Source organism: Melospiza melodia, chromosome 4 (assembly GCF_035770615.1).
Source record: "Melospiza melodia melodia isolate bMelMel2 chromosome 4, bMelMel2.pri, whole genome shotgun sequence".
Lineage (NCBI taxonomy): Eukaryota > Metazoa > Chordata > Aves > Passeriformes > Passerellidae > Melospiza > Melospiza melodia.
This window is the reverse complement of record NC_086197.1, coordinates 18,027,929-18,053,312: the sequence shown is the minus strand read 5'-3', so window position 1 is coordinate 18,053,312 and position 25,384 is coordinate 18,027,929. Positions and strand designations below refer to the sequence as shown.

The window sequence follows — 25,384 nt, the reverse complement described above, 5'->3', positions numbered from 1 at the left end:
TTGGGAGAGGAGCTGTGCGCTGACTTCAGCTCCACTCAGAAGAACAGGCAGGTTCTTCTGCAAAGGGGGAGGGGGAGAGGAAAAGCCATCACTTATTCCTGAAAAGAAAGGAGCTGGGAAAATAAAAAAAAAAGCTACTGTACAGCTAGACATACGTATTTTAAAGAGAAGGATGCTTTGGAAGACTCTGGTGCTGCTGCTGTTCTATTGCAGTGCTTATGCCACTGTGACCCACAGATGGAGCAGAGGTAAGATTTCAACCTGAAAAACTATTTAAGGGAAAAATTTCAGTTGTAGATTTGGTCTCAAATTATGTTGCATTATACATCTATGTAGATATATATATATCTGTATATATACAATCATAAATTTTCCCTCCAACTCTGGATTTTTTTTTCTCCGCTAAACAGGTCAGCTAAAAATATATAGATAAATAAAAAATGCACATGAAAAGTGCAAAAAGGTAAAATTATATATGTATTCTGTTATTAAAAAAAATATATAAAATAGCCCAAGAACCAGAATTACATTCTTGCACTTTTTCCCTTCTTCTTTCTCATTTTTCTCCTGCATTAACAAAAAAAAAATATAGCTTATGAAACCTTAAAGTGAAAGCCTGTGCAGTCCCAGGTGGCATAATCTGCTCTGGCAGGAAGATACCTGGCAATAGTAAAGCAAAGAATGCCTGGATTGTGCAAGGTGCCTGGGAATGCTGCTGCCCTGCCCTGGCAGGGGAGCACAGGTGACACAGAGGAGGTGACCTGGTGTCTTATCAGGCTTCAGCTGTCAGTGTGACAATACACAGCTGTGACATATTTGTAATTTTTTTAAAGTGTGGCAGCAGCCTATGGAATGTTTGGGGACTGCTGGATGGCACAGGAGATGCTTGCTTCAAAGCTGGTGATGATGTCCTTTCCCTTTTTTGGTTTTATTCTCTCCTCTGGTATTTGGCACTGGTTCAGGAGCTGCTGGAAGTGGAGAAAGGAAACACCTCCCAAAAGATTTCTTTGGTTCTGATATTGAGATTCACAGACATTTAAAGGAACCAGAGCCTGCTTAAAAAAATAGAGCATTTAAATGCCTTCCTCCCTATTCCAGTCTCCTCATTATAGCTGGTACCAGTCCAGTCTGACATTTGGGTTTGGTTTTGATTTTGTAGTAGAGGGAATGGTTGAGGGAATTAATGAAGAGCTAAACAATCCAGCTCAGGCTGCTTAATTTTTCCTTACAGTGCTTAATTACTCCTTTCAAAAATCCCTGTTAGTGGGAGCTCACTGGCAGGGCTTTGGCCTGGGGCTCACCATGGTAAAAGTTCTTTCCACAACTTTTTCATCAGACTCTTGGCTGATATTGCATGAGTCATTGTACCTGCATGTACCTCACTTTTCTCTTCTGGTATAAGACTGGAAATAGCACCAATATTTGTCATAAGATCCTGTAATTCTGTAGGTAAGAATTTGTTGTTCCAGGGGTGACACAAAAATGTGAGAAAATCAGAACTAGATCTGTATATATTAATAAAAAAATCCCACAGCCGCACCCTTTGGAAGAATGATGTCACATTGCCTAAGAAATGGAAAAAAAAATTAAGAAAAAGGAGTTCAATTTCATGTAATAATCACTATTCAGTTTAAGGATATCCTACACTTTTGCTAACACACTCATTTTAATTAAACAACATCACAACCCTAAAAGGAATTCATGCAACTATTAAAGTTCAGTTTTAATCACCATGAATATTTAAAGAAAAACATCAGAACTCTATATTGTGCCTTTTGGGAAAGCAGAGGTTTTTTTTTCAAGCTGGAAGCTCTAGCACTTATTTTTGGAGGCTTCAGAGGGAAGAGAAGATTCATTCCCTGTTGTGATAAGGAGTTCAGTTGTCACAAATAGTGTGTGCAGGCATTTTCTGAGGAGGAAACCAGGTTTCTTTTCCACATCTGCTGGGACTGTTCTGCTCTAAAGGTGTATTAGAGGCACAACTCCTTCAGCAGTAACTGAACCTTCACTCCCTTGAACTGTGTGTCAACCCAACCAAATCTGCAGTACCCTGAGAGGGTCCAAGCACTGTCTTAATTTTTGAATTGCTTAGAAACCTAGGATAAAATTTGAGTACTGAGCAATGACACATTCTTCTGCCTACTCAGAGCTCTTCCCTCCCTCCGCAAATGACAACTGAGCCTTGTTTAGGTTAAACTTCAGTCATTTAAGCCTTATCCGAGTCCTGATTTGAGTTTTGCAGTGAAAACCCAAAGACAGATCAGCATCTGGTGTGAGGGAAATGAAAGACAGATCTGTGTGTCATCTCCATGTTGACTTGTCATCCAGATTGTTTACAAACAGCGGGGCAAAGGCCTTGCTTTAATTGCCAGCAGCTGTGGTCTGCAGCAGAAATGAGCAGTCAATATTGTATACAGCAATGTCTGGCTCTGGCCATTTTTCCATGGGAAGCACTGGGGCAGCCTGGGATCCCCAGCCCTTTTAACCAATCATTCAAGCTTTGGCTCAAGAAGAACTCAGGCATGAGAAAAGATGAACATACTTGTGCTGACTGTGAACTCCTTTTTCCCTTTGATTGGAAGCATCAATGAGTGGGGAAAAAAAAAAAAAGAAAAAAAGTAAAACATTTCTGGCAGGAAAACAGAGGGCTTTATTCATTCCTTTTTCTTTTTAAACTGCCTCAGCCTTTTGCATTGAAAATCTCACACACACTTCTCAATTGAGCCTGCCTCAACTGAGCTGTGGATACAGGTCCAGAAGTCACAGGCAAAACTTACTCCCTAGGATGGGTGTGTTTAAAATAACAAAGAAAAGATACTGAATGATGATGAAATAATTTTCTTGTCATCACCTCAAGTTTCCTTGAGCCTTTTGTGGGCTCAGCTGCATGGAAGTATCCTTTCAGATTTTGTGGACCTTCTGTCTAGGGAAAAAAAGTAAAGAAAAAAGGTAATTACAAGTCTCTACTGACTAAGTATTATTCCCTATGAAATGGCAGAGGTGAGATTATATAAATTCTTCAGGTTCCAAATAAGAATTCCAAATTTAAAGAGATGTTTCTTCTGAAGAAACCAAGGAACAAATCCTAGGTTTTAACAACAAAAATAAGCAAAAAAACCCTTCCATGAAGCCATGGCAACCTGGGTCACTGCTTGCTGGTTGCTTCCATCAAACTTTGAGAAGTACCAATCCACTGGAGAGCCGAAGCCAGCCTTATGAGCCTTACAAGAGTTGTCTGTTCCCTGAGGAGAAACCCTAAGGCAATCCTTACTGGCATATCTCAGCTGGCAGGAGTTTATTTGCTGTAAAGGCTGCCTGATTCTAATAAATGGGACACACAACAGTAGCATCTTTGCTGTGTGTTTGCTCAGGGTGGGAAGATGCAGATTTACTATGGTTGTGGCTTTTGGACAGTGCAGGAGCAGCAGCAAGGGTGAGTTCACCCCTCAGTGGAGGCTGGAAAAGGAAATGTTAAAATAAAACATAAAATAAGAAGGTAGAATGCTTTTCACCAATCACTGTCAAAAGGATATATCAGCACCACAGAGGTCTCATGCTTTTGGGGATTTTTTATGCTGTTCCTTCCAGACCTCAAAAGCATCACTACAGTCCCATCAGATCTCTCTGGTCCATGTGCATTATTTTCTACCCAGTCTCTAGTGGCTGGTGAGAGTGAAATGGCTGTTGGAGAGCACCAGGGGAGCAGTCTGCTCTCCTTAAAGCTTTTTTGCAGAAGGAATTGCTTGAAAGAGCAGAAAGTCCATCCTCTTTAATTTCCCCGCAACATTGCAGACTCTCAGTATTTGGTGTGGTGGGAGCTGTTTTTGGGTTTGGCGATGGAGCAGCTGCTGCCTGAGCAACTTTGGCCTGGTACTTCTGCTCGTGGGCTTAGCCTGAGCAGGCTGGCAGCTCTGCAGGGAAACGAGAGGGGAGACTGTGTAGAAGTGTAGAAGAGAGACTGGCTGATGCTTATTGTATTTGTGTTCCCCCCAGACGAAGGAAGGAATGATGAATCTGACTCCATGTTCTCAGAAGGATAATTTATTATTTTATGGTACTATATTATATAAAAGAATACTATACTAAACTATACTAGAGAATACAGAAAGGATACTTAGAGAAGGCTAACAAGATAATAATGAAAACTTGTCACCTCTTCCAGAGTCCTGACACAGCTTGGCCCCAATTGGCCATTAAGTGAAAACAACTCACACCAGAATCCAATGAAACAATCACCTGTGGGTAAACAATCTCCAAACACATTCCAGTCAAGCAAAACAGAGGAAAAAAAAATGAGATAATTATTTTTTTCCTTTTTCTCTAAGGCTTTTTAGCTTCCCAGGAGAAAAATCCTGGATGAAGGGATTCTTCCAGACAATGTGAATGCCACAGTTGCTAGAAATCCAGCCAATACTTTTGTAAGGAAGCACTGCTTGATATGTTCTAATCTCTGTGGTGATTTGGTTGCTGGTGATCTCTGCTGTGTGTGCAAAGATTGAGTGCCTCAGAAATTAGAGCATGCCCTTTATCCCCACTCCTTTTCTTCCTATTTCCCTCTCTTCCCTGCTGCATCTCATATTGCATCCCTACAGCCAGGCACTCCCTGCTTGAGCAGCTTCTGGGATCCCACCACTGACAGCAACTCTTGGGTGACTTTTTTGGCTTGGAGAGCATGAGCAAGGGGAATGTGGCCCAAACACAGCCTGTAATTGCAACAAAAAAAAATGGTCAAACACATACACATTTAGGTACCCAGTGGTCCTTCAGTAAACCAAGTTATGGTCAGTGTTATTGGATATGTGACAAGGTTACATCAGCCAGTCCAGCTACCAGAAATTTTTAGATTGTAATGTCTATCCAACTTCTTTTAATTTCTATAAATTTCTATAAAGACTTTGTTATCCAATTCTTAAAATGTGCAATGCAAATGAAAGAGATGAAATGCTAAGGAACAGCACCAACTCTGTCTAATCCTAGCTGTGAAAAGTATGTTATTTCTTGTGAAGAAAATGCAATATTTCCCTTTCTTTTGTCTCTCGTGATCACTTGGAAAACTGCCTCAATTGCCCCAGTTTCCCTGCTTGTTGGGTGCATGCCAACAACCTCATTGGAGCTGCAAAAGGTGATTGATCTCCTGCAGGGGTTTTCCCCACCTACCCTGAGTCCATTCCATGAATCTGATCAGTTCCTGGGAATGCATGTTTGTGGGCTGGAGTCCCCTGATGAAAATTATTTCTGCACCAAATATTGCAACTCTGTCTGTGAGGAAACGAAGTCATCTCCTACAGAAGGTCTGGGGAGGATTTTTACTAGTTTTTACTTTCAGGTTTTACTTTTTGCTTTAGTTTTTACTTTTTTTGACTAGTTTTAAGTTTTTCAGTTTTTTGCACTAGTTGTTAGTAAAGCTGCTAGGTGTTGCAAAGGTAGCTGGACTATCACAGTCTCTGAATGGATTTTAACCATGGTAGGATAAATATCCAGTTTGGCAGGGCTGTGACTGTAATCAAAATCCATTCTAGCATGCCCTTATTCCCCAAATGCTCCTTTAGGGCCAGACTTAATTAATTTAAGCTGCATGGAGGATCATCCCTGAATCAGAATTCACAGTGGATACCTGAACGTGAAAGACATGTAAAGGATGCTTAAAAAAAAAAAATTAAAGTTTCCAAGCTCTTCTGGGGGAAAGATGCTCTGATGAGATCAGAGGGAAGATAGATTATGGAAGTTTTCACATTTTAGTTTAGATCACAGAAGGATTTTGTACTCTTTAAAAGCAGTCATGCTGTTAGGAAGGAAGGATCTAAGTGATTCTGAGACTTTATTCACCACAGGAAGCAGCCAAAAATGGCTAAAGCTTATTGCTCACACAGTAAAAGTTAAAAAGAGACAGGAACTAGACAATTTTGAGGAAACCTGAGTAAACAACAAGAGGAAGACACAAGAAGTAAAGCTGTTTTCTCTTTGATATGTCCTAGACCTAATGAGATCAGTTTGCTGAAAGTGGCACCTGTAGAATCTTCTTGGTGATCCCAGTTCCATCCCAGGACTGAGGGCTGGTAAATCATACATTTGCTGCCACTTTGGTCATCTTTCTCAGAATTCCTGCATGCTGTAGTGTCACACCTGCATGCCCCATTTCCAGGGGTGGAGCTGTCCTGGGATCTGAGTTTGCACAAATTCCTCCTGCCCCAGCAAAGCCCATCTGGGAAACACCTCCTGCCCTTTAAGCTCATCCTTCCACTGTCACCTGGAAATATCTCCCTCCACCTCACCCCTAACAACCATCTCACTGCCCTTAGTGCCTCTGGGCCAGCCAGTGTTCTCTTCCAGAGGAGAGGCAGCTCTGTGGTGAATGAAACAGCTCATAAAAAGAGTGTAAAATACTGTGAGACCTCTCCCGGTTACCTTAAATGCTGGCCTCACACCCCTCAATGGTACCTGGCTGTTTTAGTAAATTCTTTGAGCTTAATAAGCTTTTGGAGGTCTATAACACACCTAAGATAGCTTAGCTACTTTTGGGGGCATAAAAATCAGCAAGATGACTTCTGTTGAAGTGCTGGAAACAAAAAGGTTTAATAAAAGGCAAAATAACACGCAGAAAAACTGAGTTAGGTGTAAGAGGTTTTTCGTAAAACACTTTACAAAAGCAATTTATGTCTTTGTTCTCTTCTTTTTCTATTAAATTGCCTAGGTGAGGCTTTTGGGCTTTTGTCTAATTAGCTATCCTTAAGTTTGGGGTGAAATCTTCTGAGTCTTATAAAGGGTTTTCACTTAATCAAGGAAAGAAACTTTTAGGCTTCTTTCTTTTTAGGGGGACAAAGAATAGTTTTGTCACTCCATCAGCAAAAAACACACTCCTACACCTGGCATTATGCAAACACACAGAATAAAAAAGAATCTGAGTAAACAACCTGAGTCCTTCTCCAGAGAACTTTCAGTGTAATTAAGGAGAGGAAATATTAGCATCCTTTTTTGTTGTGAGGCACAGTCATTAAATGCCTTGCCCCAGATCTCTTCAGGATGGCTGCGTGTGTGTTTAGTCCTGTGTATTGTTAATAGCTGTGGTTATTTTATTTTTAAATTCTGTTTCTGAAGCACAAAGTGCTTTTTCTTGTTTTCCTGGGGTGGATCATGCCAAATCCAGCAGGAGTGTAATGACTTCTCAGGCAGAAAGGAATCCTGTCAGAAGCACTGAATGGTACAATCTAATTGAAAGGGAAGCCAGCAGGCCTTAATGAACATCACCAGGCTGCAGAGGCTCTGATTATTCAGCTGGTGACAGGCAAGATGTAAATTGCTGAGCTAAAGAAGTGAGTGGGGCAGCAATTAACTCTGCAGCAGTGCCTGTGCCCGGGTTCAAGGCAGGGCAGGACCCACGGGGCAAGCCCAGAAGGAGGAACTGGTGATTGCCTACAGGCACAGGGCTCTGTGAATGTCCTGCAGCCCAGGGCTCTGCTAAGGGGAGCTGAGTCCATCCAGGATGCAGAGAAGCCAGCTGGGTACATGGACCTGGCAGCAGCAAAACAGGGAGCTCTGGGAGTGTCGTGGTTTGAAGGGCACAAACCTGGCCCTTGTGTTAACTTCAAAAGCACTTCAGCGTGCAAACCAGCATGACAAAGTCAACAGTAGTTTTTCTGCTCTCAGGAGTGAGGTCACAATTCATTATTTGAAATTTTGTCTCCTTGCTTTTTAAAAATTTTCCAGCCCAAAGCAGGCATTTGTTATTTAAAGGGTTTATCAGCAAAATGGCACTGGCATGGGTGAAGGTGATGCAGGGTCAGCTGTACAGAGAGCAGGTGCTGGGAAGCAGAGGGGGAAATGTATCAAAGCATTATTGCATTTATGGGGTGCCCTGATGAAGGAAGGAACGATGAATCTGACTCCATGTTCTCAGAAGGCTAATTTATTATTTTGTGATACTATATTATATTAAAGGTCACAATATTAAAGTATACTGAAGGATACAGAAAGGATACTTAGAGAATGCTAAAAAATAATAATGAAACATCGTGACTCTCTCCAGAATCCTGACACAGCTTGGCACTGATTAGCCAATGAGTGAAAACAACCCACATCAGCAACCAATGAAACAACCACCTGTTGGATAAACAATTTACAAACACGTTCCACATGAGCACAACACAGGAGAAGCAAATGACATAATTATTGTTTTCACTTTTCTCTGAGGCTTCTCAGCTTCCCAGGAGAAAAATCCTCGGTGAAGGGATTTTTCAGAGAATGTGAATGCCACAGAGCATCATTAAAATAAAAAAAAAAAAAAAGGCAGCTTGAGAATAAGCAGCAAATGACACTTTTTATTTTACACAAACCAAAAACCCCTAAGGGCACTGTTATCTCTGGGGTTTTCCCTCTAACTGGAAGGGAAGAAAGTCAGTACAGGGATCCTATATGTCTCTGTTGTGCCTCTCTCTCATTAGACCCAAATTCTGTTTAATTGGAGAGTTGCGATGGCAGCTTTACGATATATCCCCTACAGCATGCTTGCTCATCCAGATACATTAAACCAGCCCCAATCCGCAGCACAGACTGTGGTGTTGCCAGGCCCAGTCCTCAGCCAGTAACCCCCTTCACCCTCCCTGAGGTGCTCAGGCTGCAGCAGTAACCTGTGTGCCCTTCTCTCCTGTCCCAGGGCTTGTTACAGCACAGGCTCAGAGCCGGGCTGGAGGCTGAGAGTGGGAGGAGGAGAGAAGCAAAGTTAAAAAAGCTCCACTACTCCCAGTTTCCACAAGCATTCCTTTCCTCTGGTGAAAGCATATGTGAGGCCTTTCCTGGCCCAGTTTGCTGGTTGGGTTTGGCAGCCCCCCAGTTCCCCTGAGAGCAGCCTGCATACCACTGGGCCTCTGGAAATTCCTCCCTGGCCACAGGGAATCCAGGTCAGCAGCCAGGAGCCAGGCTCCAAACCACTGAGTGTCCCTCTGCTCAGGAGGAGCCAGGTGGGTAGCTGAAAAAAAGATGCTGAGAAAGGGAAAAATAAGTTGTTGAGTGCTCAGAGGTTATTTGGGAGGAAATGGGACAGTGGAAGGACAATGCAGTGATTCAGTCTCACCTTGGTGACCCAAACTCATGGGAGCTTCTGTGGCACCTGCCTGACACAGGAGAAGCAAAACACTTCAGACTGGTTCTGCCTAATTGTAAAGAGAGCAAGAAGTGGATGTGGATATCTGCTGCAAGCCAGAACATTGGGATTTAATCATCTCCATCCATTTGGCAGGTGGTGGTGTGCCACAAAAATGACCTTGATGCTTCTGATCTCTGTCTTGGGAAGAGCAGAGGCTTTCCAATCTGGCAGAGATTGTTTGAGCCACAGAGAGGGAAACAGAGACAAAGGCAAAGGACAGATATGCTGAGAAGGAAAGGGTGGAGGTAAAAATGAAAATGGTGGACAGGAGAGGAAAAATGAAGATAAAGGAAAGGTGCAAAGAGAGAGAAAATGTATGAATATGGATGGGAAATACTAAAGTGCACCACATCAAGATTAGAGTAGCATTGTCTCCTTTGTCAGCATGGCATGCATCCTCACTTGAACCCACACTTCAGCAGATGCCCATGTGCCACAGCTGGTCTCCATCTTACCCATCTGCCTCTCAGCCTCCTGGAATGGCTACTTTCCTATGGGGCTCTGCCTTTTTCTCATGTAAGCAGGACTCAAGTTTACTTCTAGTCCCCAACAGGCTCTCATCCTACCAGGATACTGAGAGCTTCCAGTCTGGGCAATTGACCTCTAGTCACAGTATGAAAATTAAAGTTACTGCTACTGAATCATCAGTGTGGCAGGATTTCTTCACTTTTTTAAACCCCTCCCTTTGATCTTCTACACTATGTAGGCAAAAAGACTCTTGCCACTACCCAAGAAACAGCCTAGTTTTATTCCACAGAAGCTGCAGGAATCTTGCAGTTTTACAGCATTTCCCATTAACATCAGTCATAAAAACAGCACCACAACTGCACAAGTCCTTGTAGCTCCCTATCAGTCCCTGGAGGGATGGATCAAGTTTTGAAAACCCTCAGTTTTCTCCCTGGTTTTCATAATGCTCACAGCGTTGACATTACTGTTTTGTTTATGCTTGACTCTGAAGAAACACAAAGTGTTTATTGAATTTATTTATTAAGCACAGATTTTATGTCTCAGAGAAGTGTTCATGTTTAAAGCCCTCTTTTAAAATAAAAGACATTTAAAACATGCTTCATTTTTTATTTATGTAATTATTCATGCCTTGGCACCGAACAAACTCCATTTCCAGTTAAACACTATTAGTGGACCTCCTAGTACAGCATGTGTTGAGTGAAACCATGTATTTTTCATAGTTGCAGCAACTTCTGTTTTCCTAGATTACCATGCCAATTTGGCAGAAAGTTTTGGAAGGTAATAGTCTAATGATAAAAAATGTATACACTACTGCTGCTTTCTACTGCCAGGTTTTTAATAAACAGAACTCAGAGGGGCTGCCCTACCTTGACCTGTACTTAGCAAATATAAAGTTCAGCTGGGTCCTCACAAAGGATCAAGGACAGAAAAATATCCAAAGATTTTTCCACACTGGGCTATCCCATACCAGGAATCAGATGCAATCAGCAAAAGTCAGATCTACCAGCCCCAGTTAGGCCCAAGTGTCAGGGGACACTGTGTGCCTGCCCTTTGGGCTCTCCAGCAGGAGAAGGTGATGGTGATGATGATGGTGATGATGATGGTGATGATGATGTGGCTCTGTTGACACACAGAACGTCTGGGAAAAGCCAGGGTTAAATGAATGGGCATCACAGCATCTGATCTCTCCCTAAAACCATCCTGCTGTTCTGAGGGAAGCCAGCAGCCACTTGGCTGAGGCCTGGGCACTGCTGCATTGTAGGGATGGAGGGAATCCTGCAGGAAGGCAGAGAGCAGGATGGAGATGTTTAGCAGAGGGACTGAGAGAGATGGGGCAGTGACACAGGCTGGGCAGTAGAGCTGCCATGGTGCTGCGTTTTCCATGTTCACAGCAGGGAAGTGCTGTGGGCTTCAGCTGATGAAGTCTTGTTTTGAAGAATGTGCCTGGTAAATACCTAAGTGTTAGGGATACTGTAACAAATTGTGTTTCCCTAGAAAGATGCTCCTTTCCCAGCCAGAAGCTGTATTTTGGGAGCAGGCTGCTGGACACTTGCTGGGAATTTCTGGATGCCCTTCAAGCCCTGAATGACTAACTGCATGTGCCATAGCCCATCAATCCATCACCACCCAGTTCTGTCAGCCCCACTCCCTGTGTGTGCTGCTCACAGCCAGTGTGCTCCAGCCAAAGGGAATGCCAGAGCCAAAAAACATCTGCACAGATCCTCCAAAGGAACACAGAGGGACTCTGAAGTAAAATATCACCATCAAGGCAAAGAGCTCAGTTTCTACATGCACAAATTCAGCAGTGTAACCAACTTGTCACGTGTCTTAAATAGTCCCTTTCTGTTTTCATGATCAAAGATGGAAATGTGTGTCATGCTGTCTTGGTTTGGAAAGACAGGAGTCTGCTAAGGAAGGCAGGAGCCTCCCCTGAAATGGAGAACGTAAACCCTCCCCACCCCTCCAAATTGCTATAGATTTTAAATTAGGGGGCTCTCAGGCAAAAAATATGGGAGCAGTAAATAACAGTTCTTTAATAGGGAAGAAAAAAAATAAAAGGATAAACAATGCAGTACACTAGAACAACACTGACAGAGTCAGAACACAACCTGACACCCTGTGGATCAGGGTGTTGGTAGCAGTCCAATTGGAATTGTGGCTGCAGTCCTCCTGGAGTGTCAGGGGTGGTTCTGTTGGAGCAAGGGGAATCTGTAGAGAAGGATGTATCTCTGAAGATCCAGTGGAAGAAGAGGCAGCTGTTCCTCTGGGGAATCCAGTGGAGAAAGCCGTGCTGTGTCTCAAAAACCTCTTGATTATATCTGGGTAGCAATGCTTGGCTCCTCCCTCTGGGCGGAGCATCTCACAGTGGGATGTTATAGTTCTTATCAGTCATACAGTGACATTCAATGGCCTGTTATCAGCAATGTCCCCTCCCCAGGGAGGAGCAATTGTGGTCACTCAGAGAGAGAGATAAGGCAAACTGCCCACTTGACAAAAGATAATCTGCCATACAGATGGTAGTGGAATACATCTTGCATTGCAATCTGGAACACATGCCCAGCTGGCTTTTCATACCCTCTTGTGATGTTCCCCCAGGAGCTTTTCCCTCCTGGCTGAATTCGTGCTACCAGAGGATATATATAATAAATCCTCTGCTGGACCTGAGGCTGGAGCTCATCAGCCCCTGGATGTCTGCCTGCTGAGGTGGAAAAGGGTGCCAGTCCTTCCCACTGCAGTTCCAGCTGGGAGCAAACTGTGCCTTACTGAGCCCAGTGCATTTCCCTCTGGGTGCTTTTGCTGACAAATTAACACATGTATTATTCAGGCAAAGTTATAAATCACCTTCTGAGCGTTCCTTTCACAACAAACCAGTGGCTCATGGCAGCCTGTCTCTGTGACCCACCAAAGTGGTTAACAGCTACTAATCCAGGGAGCTCAGCCATGACAAGTTAGTTTTCGTTCTCCTTCATCCATCCTTAATCCTTGGCACTCAGAGGTCAAAGCAGAACTTGAAGATTAATGGGGCTAGCATTTGGAATTATAAATAAGGAGACAAGTAGTCCCTGCCTTATTTTGTGGCCATACTAAATGTCAGTCTACCCCTACAAATGACCTCCAGCATCAATGATTACCCTAACTTGACAAAAGGAAACCATATAAAGATGATGTAAGATGGGTATCAATCACATATTCATAACCAGGTGGTGTCTGTAAGCTTAGCTGGGAGGTCACCATCACTAAAAAGCTGAGGAAGATCTGTCATGCAGATAGATCACATGCTGAAGTCCAGCTTTGGCAAGGAGTGATTCTGTAGGCCAAAGCAAGATGGACCAGAAGATTTTACCCCAGCAGGATGTAACCCACACACCAAAAAAGCCTTGCTAAGCAAGCTCATTTCATTATGCAAGCCTCAGAGTCTCTGAGCTAGCAAGGGGAAAGCCCAAATGCTGAAAACAACAGGATGAGATTTACAATGAGTATCACAGCATCTTAATTAAAGTGCTTCTCCACAATAACAATGCCTTCACACACAGTCCTCACACACAGAGGAGTTAAACCAAGGAACTGACTCCCAGCTGGTTCCAGTCAGCAGCATGCTAAAGAGTTTTGTGGAAATCAGGCCTTCCTCCCTTTCTCTAAATTTATTCATCCTAAATTTAGAAGATGAGGTCATTTTTTCCTTAAACGTTTACTTACATTATGTTCCCATAAGCCAAAATCTATTTTACAAGTTCAGATCAAATGGCTCCAGAGGAGGGTGTACATTAAGGAAGAAGAGCACTGAATCAAATACATCAAATACAAATAAAAATTGGCAGGGAGCCACTGGGAGATAACACCTGTAGGGGCAGGGACTGAGAAAGGTTTTGAATTTCCATCAACTTCAGGCACAGCTGTCAGCATTTTGTGCCTTTGAGGTCTCTCTCCTCAGGAAACAGGATATTTGGGTTATTCTGTTGGCTGTAAGATTTCTGTAACCCTGACTCTACGGTTCTTGTCTCCTCTGTGATCCCACATCCCTCTGTGTCTCTCACAGCACAGGGCTCTCTGTGGCCTGGCTGCCAGCAGAGCAGCATCACAGGCTGCTGGTGCCAGCTCAGGTCATCTGAGGATCTCACCCAGTGTCCAGCAGCCTTAAACAATTTGCAACATTCCAGGTTTTAGCAAGGCTTTCTGTATTTAATGGTGAATCCAGTTTTCTGTCAGTCTCAGCTTTATTTCAGCAGATCTTGAAACCTGAAAGATCTCAAAATAGACAGGTTTTAGGAGAGTCTGGAGTAACAAGATTGGAAAAATGTCAGCTTTGTAAAATGGAAATCCCATGTGTGTATTTGTGCAATGGGGGATGCAGCTCTAAACCCAACCTGTTTTACATTCATCCTTTACATTTCCATGCTATGTTTATGGCAATATCACAAAGACTGTCTTGGCACAACATCACATCTGCATACATTGAAATCCCCTGATCAGGTTTAGTGGAGGATTATATTTGAGCTTCACTAATATTTCAGTATTATTCCACAGAGATGCAGACATTAACATAAGGGGCCCAGACATGCACACAGGTGTGCACTTGACAGAATAGATGTCTTCCCATGCTGATCCTCACTCCCCTCTCCAGGAGAAACATGTGTTTGCCCTGACTCTCAGCAGGGATACAGCCCAGCTTTCCATCCTTCATGCTCTGCTTATGTAACAAAGCAGCTGTAGCAGTCCAGTTCAGAGACAAACCTAAATCCATCTTAAGGTCTTGAGTCCCTTTCTCAGACTTCTTACTTTTATTGACACTACTAGAAATCATACAATGATTTGAAAGGGCATTACCTCCAAAAAATAATACATTTTTGTACAAAAAGGAACCAGTACCCCTTTTTTTGTTGTTTTCTTGGCAAGGCTGATCTATTCTCTCTCTCATCCAGCACATATTCATGTCATTAAGAAAACCCCAGCAGGTGCACTGACATTTGGAGCTCAATGAACAGCTGGAAAGGCAGCTGGGGTTTCCCTGCTTTTGAAGAGCAAGTGAAATCCCAGAGCTGAGGAAGCAGAAAACTGGTATTTATGTACTCACTTCCTAACCATTTGTTTCAATTTGGATGGGAATCTGAAGAAAAAGGGAAGACATTTCTGGTTGTTTCCAATTGGAGTGAGAAGATATGGTCAATCTAATGTTTATTTCTCCTCAGTTCTGAGCTGTCATACTCAGACTTAGTGAGGATGAGGAGTACCTTGTTGTTTCATATGTGTAAGCAGTTCATACATTAATTAAATAAAAATAGAGAGACTGCTCCTAGACCCACTGTCAGACACTTGAATTTATTTGCTAGTGAAACCATTCACAGATGGCTTAAGTGAATAATTCCAGGGTCCCTGGCATTTCTGAGCTGTCATGTGATCATGAAAAAAAATTCATATTACTCCCTGCTATGTCTGTGGTTCAAACTGGACCTTTGATTCTTTTCTCTTCATCCAGTCTGGGAAAAAAAATTTACGTATTCGTTCTGCCAGTTGAATTTCCTCTGTTAAAATCTCAGTGGGGTGTAAGCATAGAAGGGGATGAAGTGTTTGGCAGCTGATGGTCCTGCAGCCAGCCCTATCCTCTAGCAGGTTGAGGTGGCCATCAACAACAAAACAAAGGATCTTATCCATCTGGTGGTTAGATCAAGGGTATGCAGGCATGAGGAAGGGCTTCTGCTTTTCCTCCCAGGGCTGATTTCCGTTCTTAGGTCATCTGAGGACTTGAATCATCACCAGCTACAGCAAGCACACAGCACAACTGCACTCACCGGGAGTTTCTCACACGTAGAAACGCTGCTGGCGTAGCAGATGTGTTGTGAAGTGAGACAGCTGAAAACTAGCACTGTTTTTTTTGTTGTTGTTTGCTTTTTCCCTTCATTCACAACCGGGCAGATTCCTGGCTTAGGTGCCTGTGTGGCCACACAAAGCAGTGTCAGCACCGAGGGAAGGAGCTGCCCCTTGCAGCCACAGCTCCCTTAGGTCAGGCTCAGAAAAACCCTTGCCAAGCTGTCACCTCTGCCTGCCAAGACACAAGGGAAGCCCAGCCATTCTTAACTCCTGAGTGAATACCTTTCCTGCCTGCCTAGTGACTCAGCTCTGAGGAAATACACACCTGGGAGGTGGTGCAAGGATTGAGCCCACCCCTTTGGGCTCTGAGATGTTGATATAAAAAGGGCAGAGAACTGGTGAGAGTGATTTGGTGCTGTGAGAAACAACTGCTCACTTTGGAAATTTAAATAGGTTTATTAAACCTTGACAAAAATACAACAAAAGGACTACATAAGGAATAAGTTGCAGTGTTGAGAACTGCTCTCGGAGATACCACATGGCCAGTTTGTGTTAAAGATGGATGCTCAGTCTTTTATACTCCTGGGGGGTTGCATCAGCCAGCCCTGGCCCCTCCCAAAGTCTGTCAGTCAGCTCTTCTTTGCCATTTATCAGTGGAGATGCTTTCTTAAGCACCAAGCTTTTCCATTCCCCCCTGCCCCATGCCAGGGACACCTGTGCAGCTTCTTTGTACCTGTCCTGGACAGCCCAGGCTGTGTGATGGCAGCAATACAGGGGGGAAAGGGAACTGTGGGGAGAGCAGAGGGCATCTAAACTACAATAACATAACTGTACAGCACTAAAGCTTTTCTTAATATTCACACAATAGTTATCCCTTAATTGTGAGAGACAATCATCTCATTATCCATCTCTTGGAGCTGCTGCAGTTCTGTCTTTTCCCATGAAGCAGAGCTCTGGTTTCCTTTGTTCTCTCTCCATTGCTTCATTCTGCTCCTGGGGTGTTTCCCCACAGCTCAGCACCAAGCACAAACACCCTGCTGCATTTCTTGTATTTCTTCCTTCCTTCCTTCCCTCACTCACTCCCTTCTCTGCTGCCTCCTGGGAGAAATAGGAGCAGATTGGAGCAGCTTTGTATCCCTTTGCCTGTTGATTTGTAGGAAACTAGGAAATGTGAAATAGGAAACTTTTTCAAATGGGTTTAATTAAGACTGCTTGGTGTCTTTCCTTTGGATGTGAACCATTGTGAGCAACACATACAGGAAGGAGAAGTGGCTCTGCAATGAAGACAGGAAGAAAAAGTATTTGCCCATTTCCCGACTCTGCCTGAAATTAACTGTGTTACCACAATTATTTATTGCCTGTGAGTTAAACCTGTGGAGAAGGGTTGATATTTCTTTCCTTTATTGCTGCCCTTCACTCACACAGTTTTTGCCATTGTCTAGTCCCAGTTTGCGCTAATATAGCAGCAAACTGGAGGATAAGAAAATGATCTATTTCACTTCTTCTTTCCTTCAGTTTCTCTTGGTGCATTTTTTCTCTTCACACCTTCTGCAGTGACTTTGCTCCAACATATTAAAGGCCTCTCCTGGCTGACTGGAGTGTTTTCTTATGAGCATAAATAATTCCAGGTGGGCACCCCTCCTTATCACACCAAGGGAAGAATAAATAACACAGCATACATTGTTTCAGCCTGGGAACAGGTGAAAATGCTGCATAATGGAAATTCCATATGAGGGAATAAATTCTCAGACCATTTTAGTTGGTTGGTGCTCGTGATATCTTTGAAACCATTTCACTTAAGCCATGAATGTAAATATCCTCCACCTCTCACAAACACAGGCTCAGGCAAACCATTTTCTTCTCTAGCAATATCCATTTCTGCAAGCATAATGGCTTTTTTTGTCTTTCTAATGCACTTTTGCATTTCTTACTTGTGCCAAATAGCTAGACAGGCTATTACCACTCTATTTTTTTTAATGGCAATTCTGTTGCACATTAATCTAATCTCACACATCTCAGGTCATTTTTGAAGGGCAGAAATTTTAGGTAGGAATGGGTTCTGTTTTATGCAACTGAGACACCCTTTCAGAATGTGTTTGTTTCTTTAAAAGGAGATAAACTAGTAAAATCTAACTTACTTTGAAAAAAACTGATAATATGTTGCACTATGGAATTAAATACAATCTGCTATTAATTTTATGTGTTTTAAAGTTTGGTTTGTTTTTTTTTTTTTTTCCTAAGAACAGTATTGCCTGTTGCCAACTTTTGTAGGGAGATCTACTTCCTACATCCTTATTAACAAAACTCTTCAAGCCAAAGCCTTTTATTTAACCATATCTTTTTTCTTAATAACTAAATATGATGCTAATGTCCATTCCCACTTTTAGTCAACAGCAATGAATTAAGTTTAGCCTTAGGAGCTAAGATAGCAAGGATATGAACTGAGGGCAAAAAGAGGATATTCTCTTGGTAGCTGCTTTTAAACATGTGCTAATTCATGTTGTTTTGTAATTAAAATGTTTTCTCCATCCCACTGCTGTGTTCTCCGAAGGGGCATTGGGAATTAATCCCCCAATGATGGAGATTTAAATGTATCAAAGTTGGATAAAAGTCCTTGCATTGCACTTGTTGTCATAGAAGCTACTTATGTCAATAACTGCAAATCCAGACACAAATTTCAGATGCTAAACTGTAGCACTGCAGCATTTTTGTTCCTTGTCTTTCTAGGATTTTGTATGTGATTCCTCCTATTTTATTCCCCTTATTCTTCCTCCAAATCCCCAGTCTGCCAATTTCTCCTGCACTGGGACAAAGTGTTCAATGATTTCTGATATAGCAGTTTTGATACAGAAAGGCAAAACAAGAGAGGGAGTGTAGCCAAAGCTTATGTTCTGGGGATGAGCCAAGCACAGGGCAAGGAATAAAATACATAAAACACATTAATCCTTTAATAATCCTGCCCTTTTTGTGATTTACATTACCACTTTCACTGCCTGACACACCTGTCACAGGTTAACATCCCCTCACCCTGGTGTAAGTGCAGCTTTTGACACCACTGCAGAATGGTAGAGGTACCATTTTCAAGGTATCTTCAAGGGTATTTCCCTGTTAGCCTGAGGCAGCAAATAGGGAATAGTGAGTTGTTCCTCCCTCTGGAGTAACAATTCAAATGAAGTAACTCAGCATGGACTCACCAAAGTGTCATTAGACAGAAATAAAATTCTTTATGTATAAAAGATACTTCTGGTCTGTGTGCAAGCCCTCAGAAGCAAGGTTATCAAAGAGAAACATGAAACAAAATCTTTTTTCAGGTGTATGCAAACTTTGACACTCATGTCATCTTCTCTTCTGCACAGCCTGGTCAAGGAGCGTTCAAACCTTTGCTTCCACACAGTTATGGAATCATCCAGAAAGATGATTCCAGAAAGATCCAGGGCCAGGTTGGGAGGGCCAGTGGGTCACCTGGTGCCACCTCTCTGGCACATGGCACGAGATTGTGTTCAGACAATTTTAAATATCTTCAGTGCAGGAGATTCCACAACCCCTCTGGACAATCCGCTCCAGTGTGCAGTCACCCACACAGTAAAGAATCCTCTTGTGAGCATTTCAGGCATTTGCCCTAAAATCCAAAACAACAGCTTCTAGGAACTGCCCAGCAGTCTCTGCAATAAAATGGATTCAGGCAGCCTGGACCACTCATCATTTTTTGCATGGCATTAATTATAATGGCTGATGTTTCTGCCTATACAATCTCTTTATGGACAAAGCTGAGTTTTGTTTTTTTTCTTTGGCAAAAAATTTAATCCATCTTGAAGAATGAAGTCCTTCTTGCTCCTGTGCTCCTCCTGTCCTTCATGAAAGGTGTCCTTCTAAAGCAATGAGATAAAGCAATCAGAATCATTCCTTCTGAGTCTTAACCCCAATTAAACTGTTCAGGCCATAGAGCCCTGGGGAGTTGTACTTGCTTTGGAGCAATGGTCTGTACCGGTCCCAAATTGTGTTTCACACCTTTTCATAGGGGAAGGAAAGGGCATTGATGATGCACAAATAACTGAGAACTCCTGCAGCTATGCTCTGTGCTTATTGAGCAAACACAGCATAGGAAGCAACTGGGAAATAATGAACAGATGCACGGACTGGGAAGCAAAACTAAACATCTGTACCCTCACCAATCAAACTGCAGGGAAAACCTGGGAGAGGATCACAAATATTTACCACACAGCTAATGAAGTGCAGGAGATTCTGGCTGAATCTCTTAAGAGAGATGAAAACATCTTTAAAATGAGGCTATTGTCAGCCTCAAATGCGATGTTTTGTTTAAGCCATGAAGATGCTTTACCTAAGTGGTTAGAAGCAGGTCAATGAGTTGGCAAACATGGCTTGTTTTTTTTTGGTTTTTTAAGAGCTTGGGTAGTCTGGAAGGAGAGTGGAATTGAGTCAGAGAGTGGAATTGTGGAATTGAGTCAACAGAGCAGTAGGAGGCTGGATGGGCTCCTGCAGCCAGGAGAAAATGGAGATTTCTGTGCCAGTTTTGAAGGGCACTTTTAACCATCCTTATCAGGAGAGGTGTGGGCTGCCTGCAGTCCCCAGGAGAGGCAGTGGTGATGCACTCCAGGCCAAGCAGGGCCAGCCAGGGGGGCCTGGAGGGGGTGCCTGTGCTCAGATATGCTGCTCTCTCTGATCCAGCCCTGAGCCCTGAGCAGACAGCAAGGCAGAACTCCCAGGGCCCCTCTGCAGAAGGGATTTGGAAGAGGATGAGCAGTTATATATAGATATACAATAGAAATGTTTTCAGTAAGCACAATGAAAGGCTTATTTTTCCTAACTTGTCTCTGTAAATCGTAAGTTTTTTGTTACATGACAGATCAGCCCTTGAGACAGAAGCGCCCATATCTATATTGGAGATGTCTTAACACATTTGTAAGAGAAATAAAAACAATAAATCAATTGGAGACTCTCCACTGACTTCACTGGCTTTCTCTGTCAATACTAATTGGGAATCTCTGCTCCTTAGATGTTCATTCCATTGAAATGAATAGGCTGCAATAGGAACATAAAATCATGCAACAACATAAATTCTGCATCTCCAGTTGCTTAAGAGCTTTATTGAGAAGTGCCTTGAAAAAGAAATTAGTAAAGGGTTATAAACTCTGCTACTGTTTTTTGATGTCCCCAGACAACTCATGTAAGAGATGGAAGTAAATGCAGGAAGAAGTAAAAGTCAGTAAAAAAGCTTCAAGTGGAATTTGCAATCATTAAATGCAGAAACTGACTGAAAAATCTTTCTGTATCTCAGCTTTTGTACTTAGCTGACACATGTCAAGTCAGTACAATGAAAATCAGACTGCTTGCTCCAAGTGTTCATACAGATTTGGAGGAACTCCTGAATTCATGGAGAGGACTGTGGAGGGAGTGATGGTGGAAGGATTTGACTACTGAGCAGGTAGGATGAGAGAGGGAAGGACTGAATAAAATGCAGATCAGGAAAATCAGATAACCATGACAAATACAAACGAGCTCTGAAAGACTTTCTGAGTAGAGTCTCTAAGAACTGTAACATACTTTAATGTGTTTTGGGAATGAGATAATGAGATGAGGGAGTCAGTGCTACAGAGGCTGGCGTGCTTCTGATACACATTAAAATCCCCTCTCATCACAGAGTACCCCAAGCCCTTGTCCCTTTAAATCTCCTAACAAACCCTTCTTCTTCCTGAGGTGCTACTTGTGACTCAGCAAGTCAATAGCCTGGCATTAATTTTTGTGAGAGTTCCTTTGCTGAGGTTTTCAGGGTGAGTGGTGATGGGCTGAAGCTCGTGTCCCCCAGCTCAGCCCCACGGTGGGAATCTCTGCTTGGATTGAAGCTTAAAAGCAATCAGTGTGATGACAAGAAGCATGGCAGCACTGAAGCAAGATGCCACAGACACTTCTCCCATGGCTCAGGGGATATTTGAGATGTAAATCATCTGCAGATGTAGAGGCACTCCATGCTCTGAGGCTGTTTTTCACCAAAAGGGCATCTAAAAGCTAAAAGGGATAAAAATGAATAGTCATCATTATGGACTGGATTTCTGCCAGCTGCTAAGTAATTAGAGTTTTAATTGCCCAGTAATAAAAGTTTTTAATTACTCAGCAATTAGTGCTTGAAGTTTCAAGTGCTTCACACGCACTCAGTTGCATCCTTGAATTGTCAAGAGTAAAAAATGGAGCAGCTCCAGTGTGCCTGAGCAAAGCTCTGAGCAAGAGAGGGAAACACCGGGGATGGAGCAGCTATGCCTGAAACCCATCCTAACTACTCTATCTAACTACAGAATGTTCATTGAAATTCAACAAAATACTTTTTCCCTAGCTAATTTAAGGCCAAAATACCCTTTGTATCATCAAGTAGGAATTGCTTCATACCTAGCATTATCATGATTCATTTTCCATATGCAGGATAATAAAGGTCCTGAGGCTCTGGTTTCTCTCTTCTTGCTCTACTAGAATTTAAATATCATTAACAAGCCAAACTATAACAAAGTCAGCAGTTGCCAATGGTGCAGGAAGCAGGGCTGCTTTAAGAGGAATTCAAATTCATATATATGATCTTCTTGGGTAACCCCAAAGAGGCAAATTGTCTGATGAACCATGTAGTCAGAGAGTTGGGACAGCTTTTCCATAAAATAATTACATTTGCTCCAGCCTTTTTTTCTTTCCCCTTTTCCTTTTCCTTTTCCTTTTCCTTTTCCTTTTCTTTTCATGCATAGAAGAGAGAGCTTTAAATGATGTTCAGGTTTTTTTACAGTCAGCGTGCAAAATCCATCACAAGATCTTTGGCAAAACCAGGCAAAATTGATTCAGTAAAAATGTTTCATGGAAAAAAATCTGGTAGAGGAAGGGCGGGTTAAAACCTTCCAAAAATTCAAAGTAAGCTGCATGTTACATTACGTGTTACTCATAACTCTAAAAAATCTGAATTTTGACAGGGGAATAATGCCTATCAGAATTTGGGGAATTTGTTTCCTTTTTTTCTTAGACTGGTTTCCAAATTTATCTGTTGGCAAACAGAGTTAAAGTTGAGAAATGAAGTTTATGGGAAACATACCAACAGTCACATAAGCGCAAGTTAAAAAACCAAACCCTTCCTATTCCTGAATATTAGAAAAAAAATCCAACAAATTCAAATTATGATTACCCAAACATCAAAATCTAAATAATATACAAATAATAATATAAAAATAAAACATTAAACAGAGTTTTTTCCCTTCTGCTCTGAAAGTAATTTAGACTTTTTAACAGTACATGGATGGTTTGTAACCTAGTTAATAACTCAAAGCATTTAGGTCTTCTCTAAAGCAGCATCAGATGTTTTCTGTACCCTGGACTGTCCAGGTCGCTGCCTCCACACATGCTGTATTTCACTGGGGTGCTGAGTTCAGGGACTGTCCATCTGTTTCCTGTCTCATTTCCCTGTGACAGTGCAGTGCACTTCACAGTGCTGAACAGATACCTGATGGTAGCAGGCTCTGTTTTTTTCCAGTTATTACACTGCAGAGTATTTAGAGCCACACTAAGCTGGGATTACCTCACTGGATGTAGCTGCTGTGTCTAAGCTGGTAACAGGCTCAGTGAAGTGACACAGACATCTGGGTGAGTCACTCCTTCCAAGTGCAAATGCCCAGGACAGATGAGCTGGTTACTCTCTGGTAGATCTAATAAGTAAGGAGAGATCAACTTTTAGGCAATTGAAACCAGGAGAAATGTAGACTCTCCGAAGAATGGCAGTAGAAGAATGTGTCGCAGACTTCTTTTCATGAAAAATCCTTTCCTTAGGATTTTTCCTCCTGAGAAGCTGAGAGGCCTCAGGAACAAAATGTAAACATTGATTATCTGCTGCTGTGGAATGCAACAGGTGCATCTGTGATTGGCCCATGTTGAATGTTTCTAATTAATGGCCAATCACAGCCCAGACAGAGTCCAAGACAGCTGCCTTTGTTATCATTCCTTTCTATTCTTAGCTTAGCTAACCTTCTGCTGAAACCTTTTCTTCTATTCTTTTAGTATAGTTTTAATGTAATATATATCATAAAATAATAAATCAAGCCTTCTGAAGCATGGAGTCAGATCTATGTCTCTTCCCTCATCCTAAGACCCCTGTGAACACCGTCACAAGAATGGACCAAATAAAGTAATTTTTGTTGAGTATCAGTACTGATTTCCCCTTTCAGAATCCAGGAAAAGGGCCTGTATTTCAGACATTGTTAATGCTGCCATTTTCATTACTCCTTTCCCCTCTGATGGTGCAGCTCAGAGTACCAGGCTTGGATAACAAAGCACCCTGTGTCAGGCACCCTGTGGATCCAGCTAACCTCCATCCTTGGTCAGTCAAGGCCAAAGCAATCCTTGCCAGACATTTCATTTACAGCCAAAGGCCGTTCTGTACAGCAAGATTTTGCAAGAGGCATTTTTTTTATTTGATTCTGCTGTTGAAAAGTGCTGCTTTTTGTCAGTGTCTGGCACACCTTATGGAACCTCTCTTTTCCCATTGCTGTTTTCCAGCTGTGCTTTTCCCAGCTTCTCAGAGATTCAAGAGGTCCTCAGCTGCCTTCCTGAACCCAGTGTTACAGAACTCCCTGGAGGATGTGGTCCTGCTTTATGAGGTTCAGTATATGGTTCCTTAAACCTTAACCAGGACTGGGGGTACTGCCCATAATTGGGTTATCCATTATCTGGCTTTGTGTCACTTTTATTCATCCCAGCAGTAAACCCAAGGCTGTGTGATAGCTCACCAGAAAGATGGGAGCACACAGCAGCTTTCTGATCTCCCCCACCTCCAGACAGTGCAGCTGTCCTCATTTGACAAAAATTAAAGACCCAAGGACATGTTGTTAACTGACACGTACTCTGTCTAGAGTCTCTTGGAGAAAATAAATAGCTTTCTGTGTTCTGATTTTGTACCAGTTTCTTTTAGCTGAGCTCGACATCGACAAAGGTCAGAGGATCTCCATCAAGGATGAGGAGCTGGCTTCCCTGAGGAAGGCTGCTGAGTTTGACACCATCTGCAACGAGATCATCCCCAAGAGCATCCCGGAGATCCGCAGGCTGAGCAGCAGGCTGTCCTCCTACCCCAGGGTCCTCAAGAAGGAGGACTTTGAGAGGACAGTGCTGACCATGGTCTACACGGCCTACAGAGCTGCCCAGTCCCAGGGGCACCAGAAGGACACCTGGGCTGAGTCCTTTGTCAACCTCTACAAAGCCCTGAAGAACGACTTGATGCTGTCATACAACAAACAGCCCTCGTAGTGGAAGGGGAGCAGCAGCTCAGCCACCTGCCCTGGCTGGTGAAGGACACCTCGGAGCACACCCACCACTTTATTCTCTAAAGAGTTTCATAGCCTGCTTCGTGAAAGATTGTTCGTTTTCTGGCTCCCTCTTGTGGAATCCTCTTTCTAGTTCCATGCTAAACGGTGAAAAACGTCTTCAGCCCTGAGAATTTGATTTTTGTGCTGGCTTGGAGGCGCCTTCTGTGACAGGAAAAGGAGGCAGTTTGGTGCACACCCAGACAGATCAGGCAAACCCTTGATTCATCCTTTGGGTTTCCTATAAGCAATACATAAATATACTGTGCTTGAGCTCACATGCTGGAGAGTGCTGCTTTTCTAGCTGGGTAAAGAAGTTCATGTTTTGGCTGGTCAGTAAAAGAATATGACACAGAGATGAGGGCCTGCTGTAAAAGGAAGAGGTTTCATAACCTTCAGCCTTCAGAAATTATGCCACATATTATCCATTCCAAATGTTCTCATAAATAAGCACACTCTGATTCACTTTATTTGGCTGAGCCAGTGTTTAATTGCAATAACATTTTCAGAAGACAAAAGGCATTGTGAGGACCAGCAGCAAACAATGCCTGTGAACGTATTCCCTGCTTCCTGGAGCTGTCATCCCAAACAGTCTGCAATGATTCTTTCATTATTTGCACATGACTTTGCTTCTGCT

The 25,384-nt window shown here is 42.7% G+C and overlaps 1 protein-coding gene across 1 annotated transcript; it reads left to right on the top strand.

Moving 5' to 3' along the window:
• Window positions 1-25,384, top strand: FAM180A (family with sequence similarity 180 member A). The gene is made up of 3 exons (XM_063155831.1): window positions 1-248; window positions 23,948-24,048; window positions 24,350-25,384. The coding sequence occupies exons 1-3, from the start codon at window positions 173-175 to the stop codon at window positions 24,689-24,691; spliced, it is 519 nt and encodes a 172-aa protein (XP_063011901.1). The 5' UTR covers window positions 1-172; the 3' UTR covers window positions 24,692-25,384.

Excerpts from the sequence above, each read along its gene's own strand:
- FAM180A (XM_063155831.1), top strand. The coding sequence starts at position 173 with ATGCTTTGGAAGACTCTGGTGCTGCTGCTGTTCTATTGCAGTGCTTAT. Across the intron at positions 249-23,947 it reads GACCCACAGATGGAGCAGAG|CTGTGCTTTTCCCAGCTTCT; the intron begins GTAAGATTTCAA and ends GCTGTTTTCCAG. Across the intron at positions 24,049-24,349 it reads ATGTGGTCCTGCTTTATGAG|TTTCTTTTAGCTGAGCTCGA; the intron begins GTTCAGTATATG and ends ATTTTGTACCAG.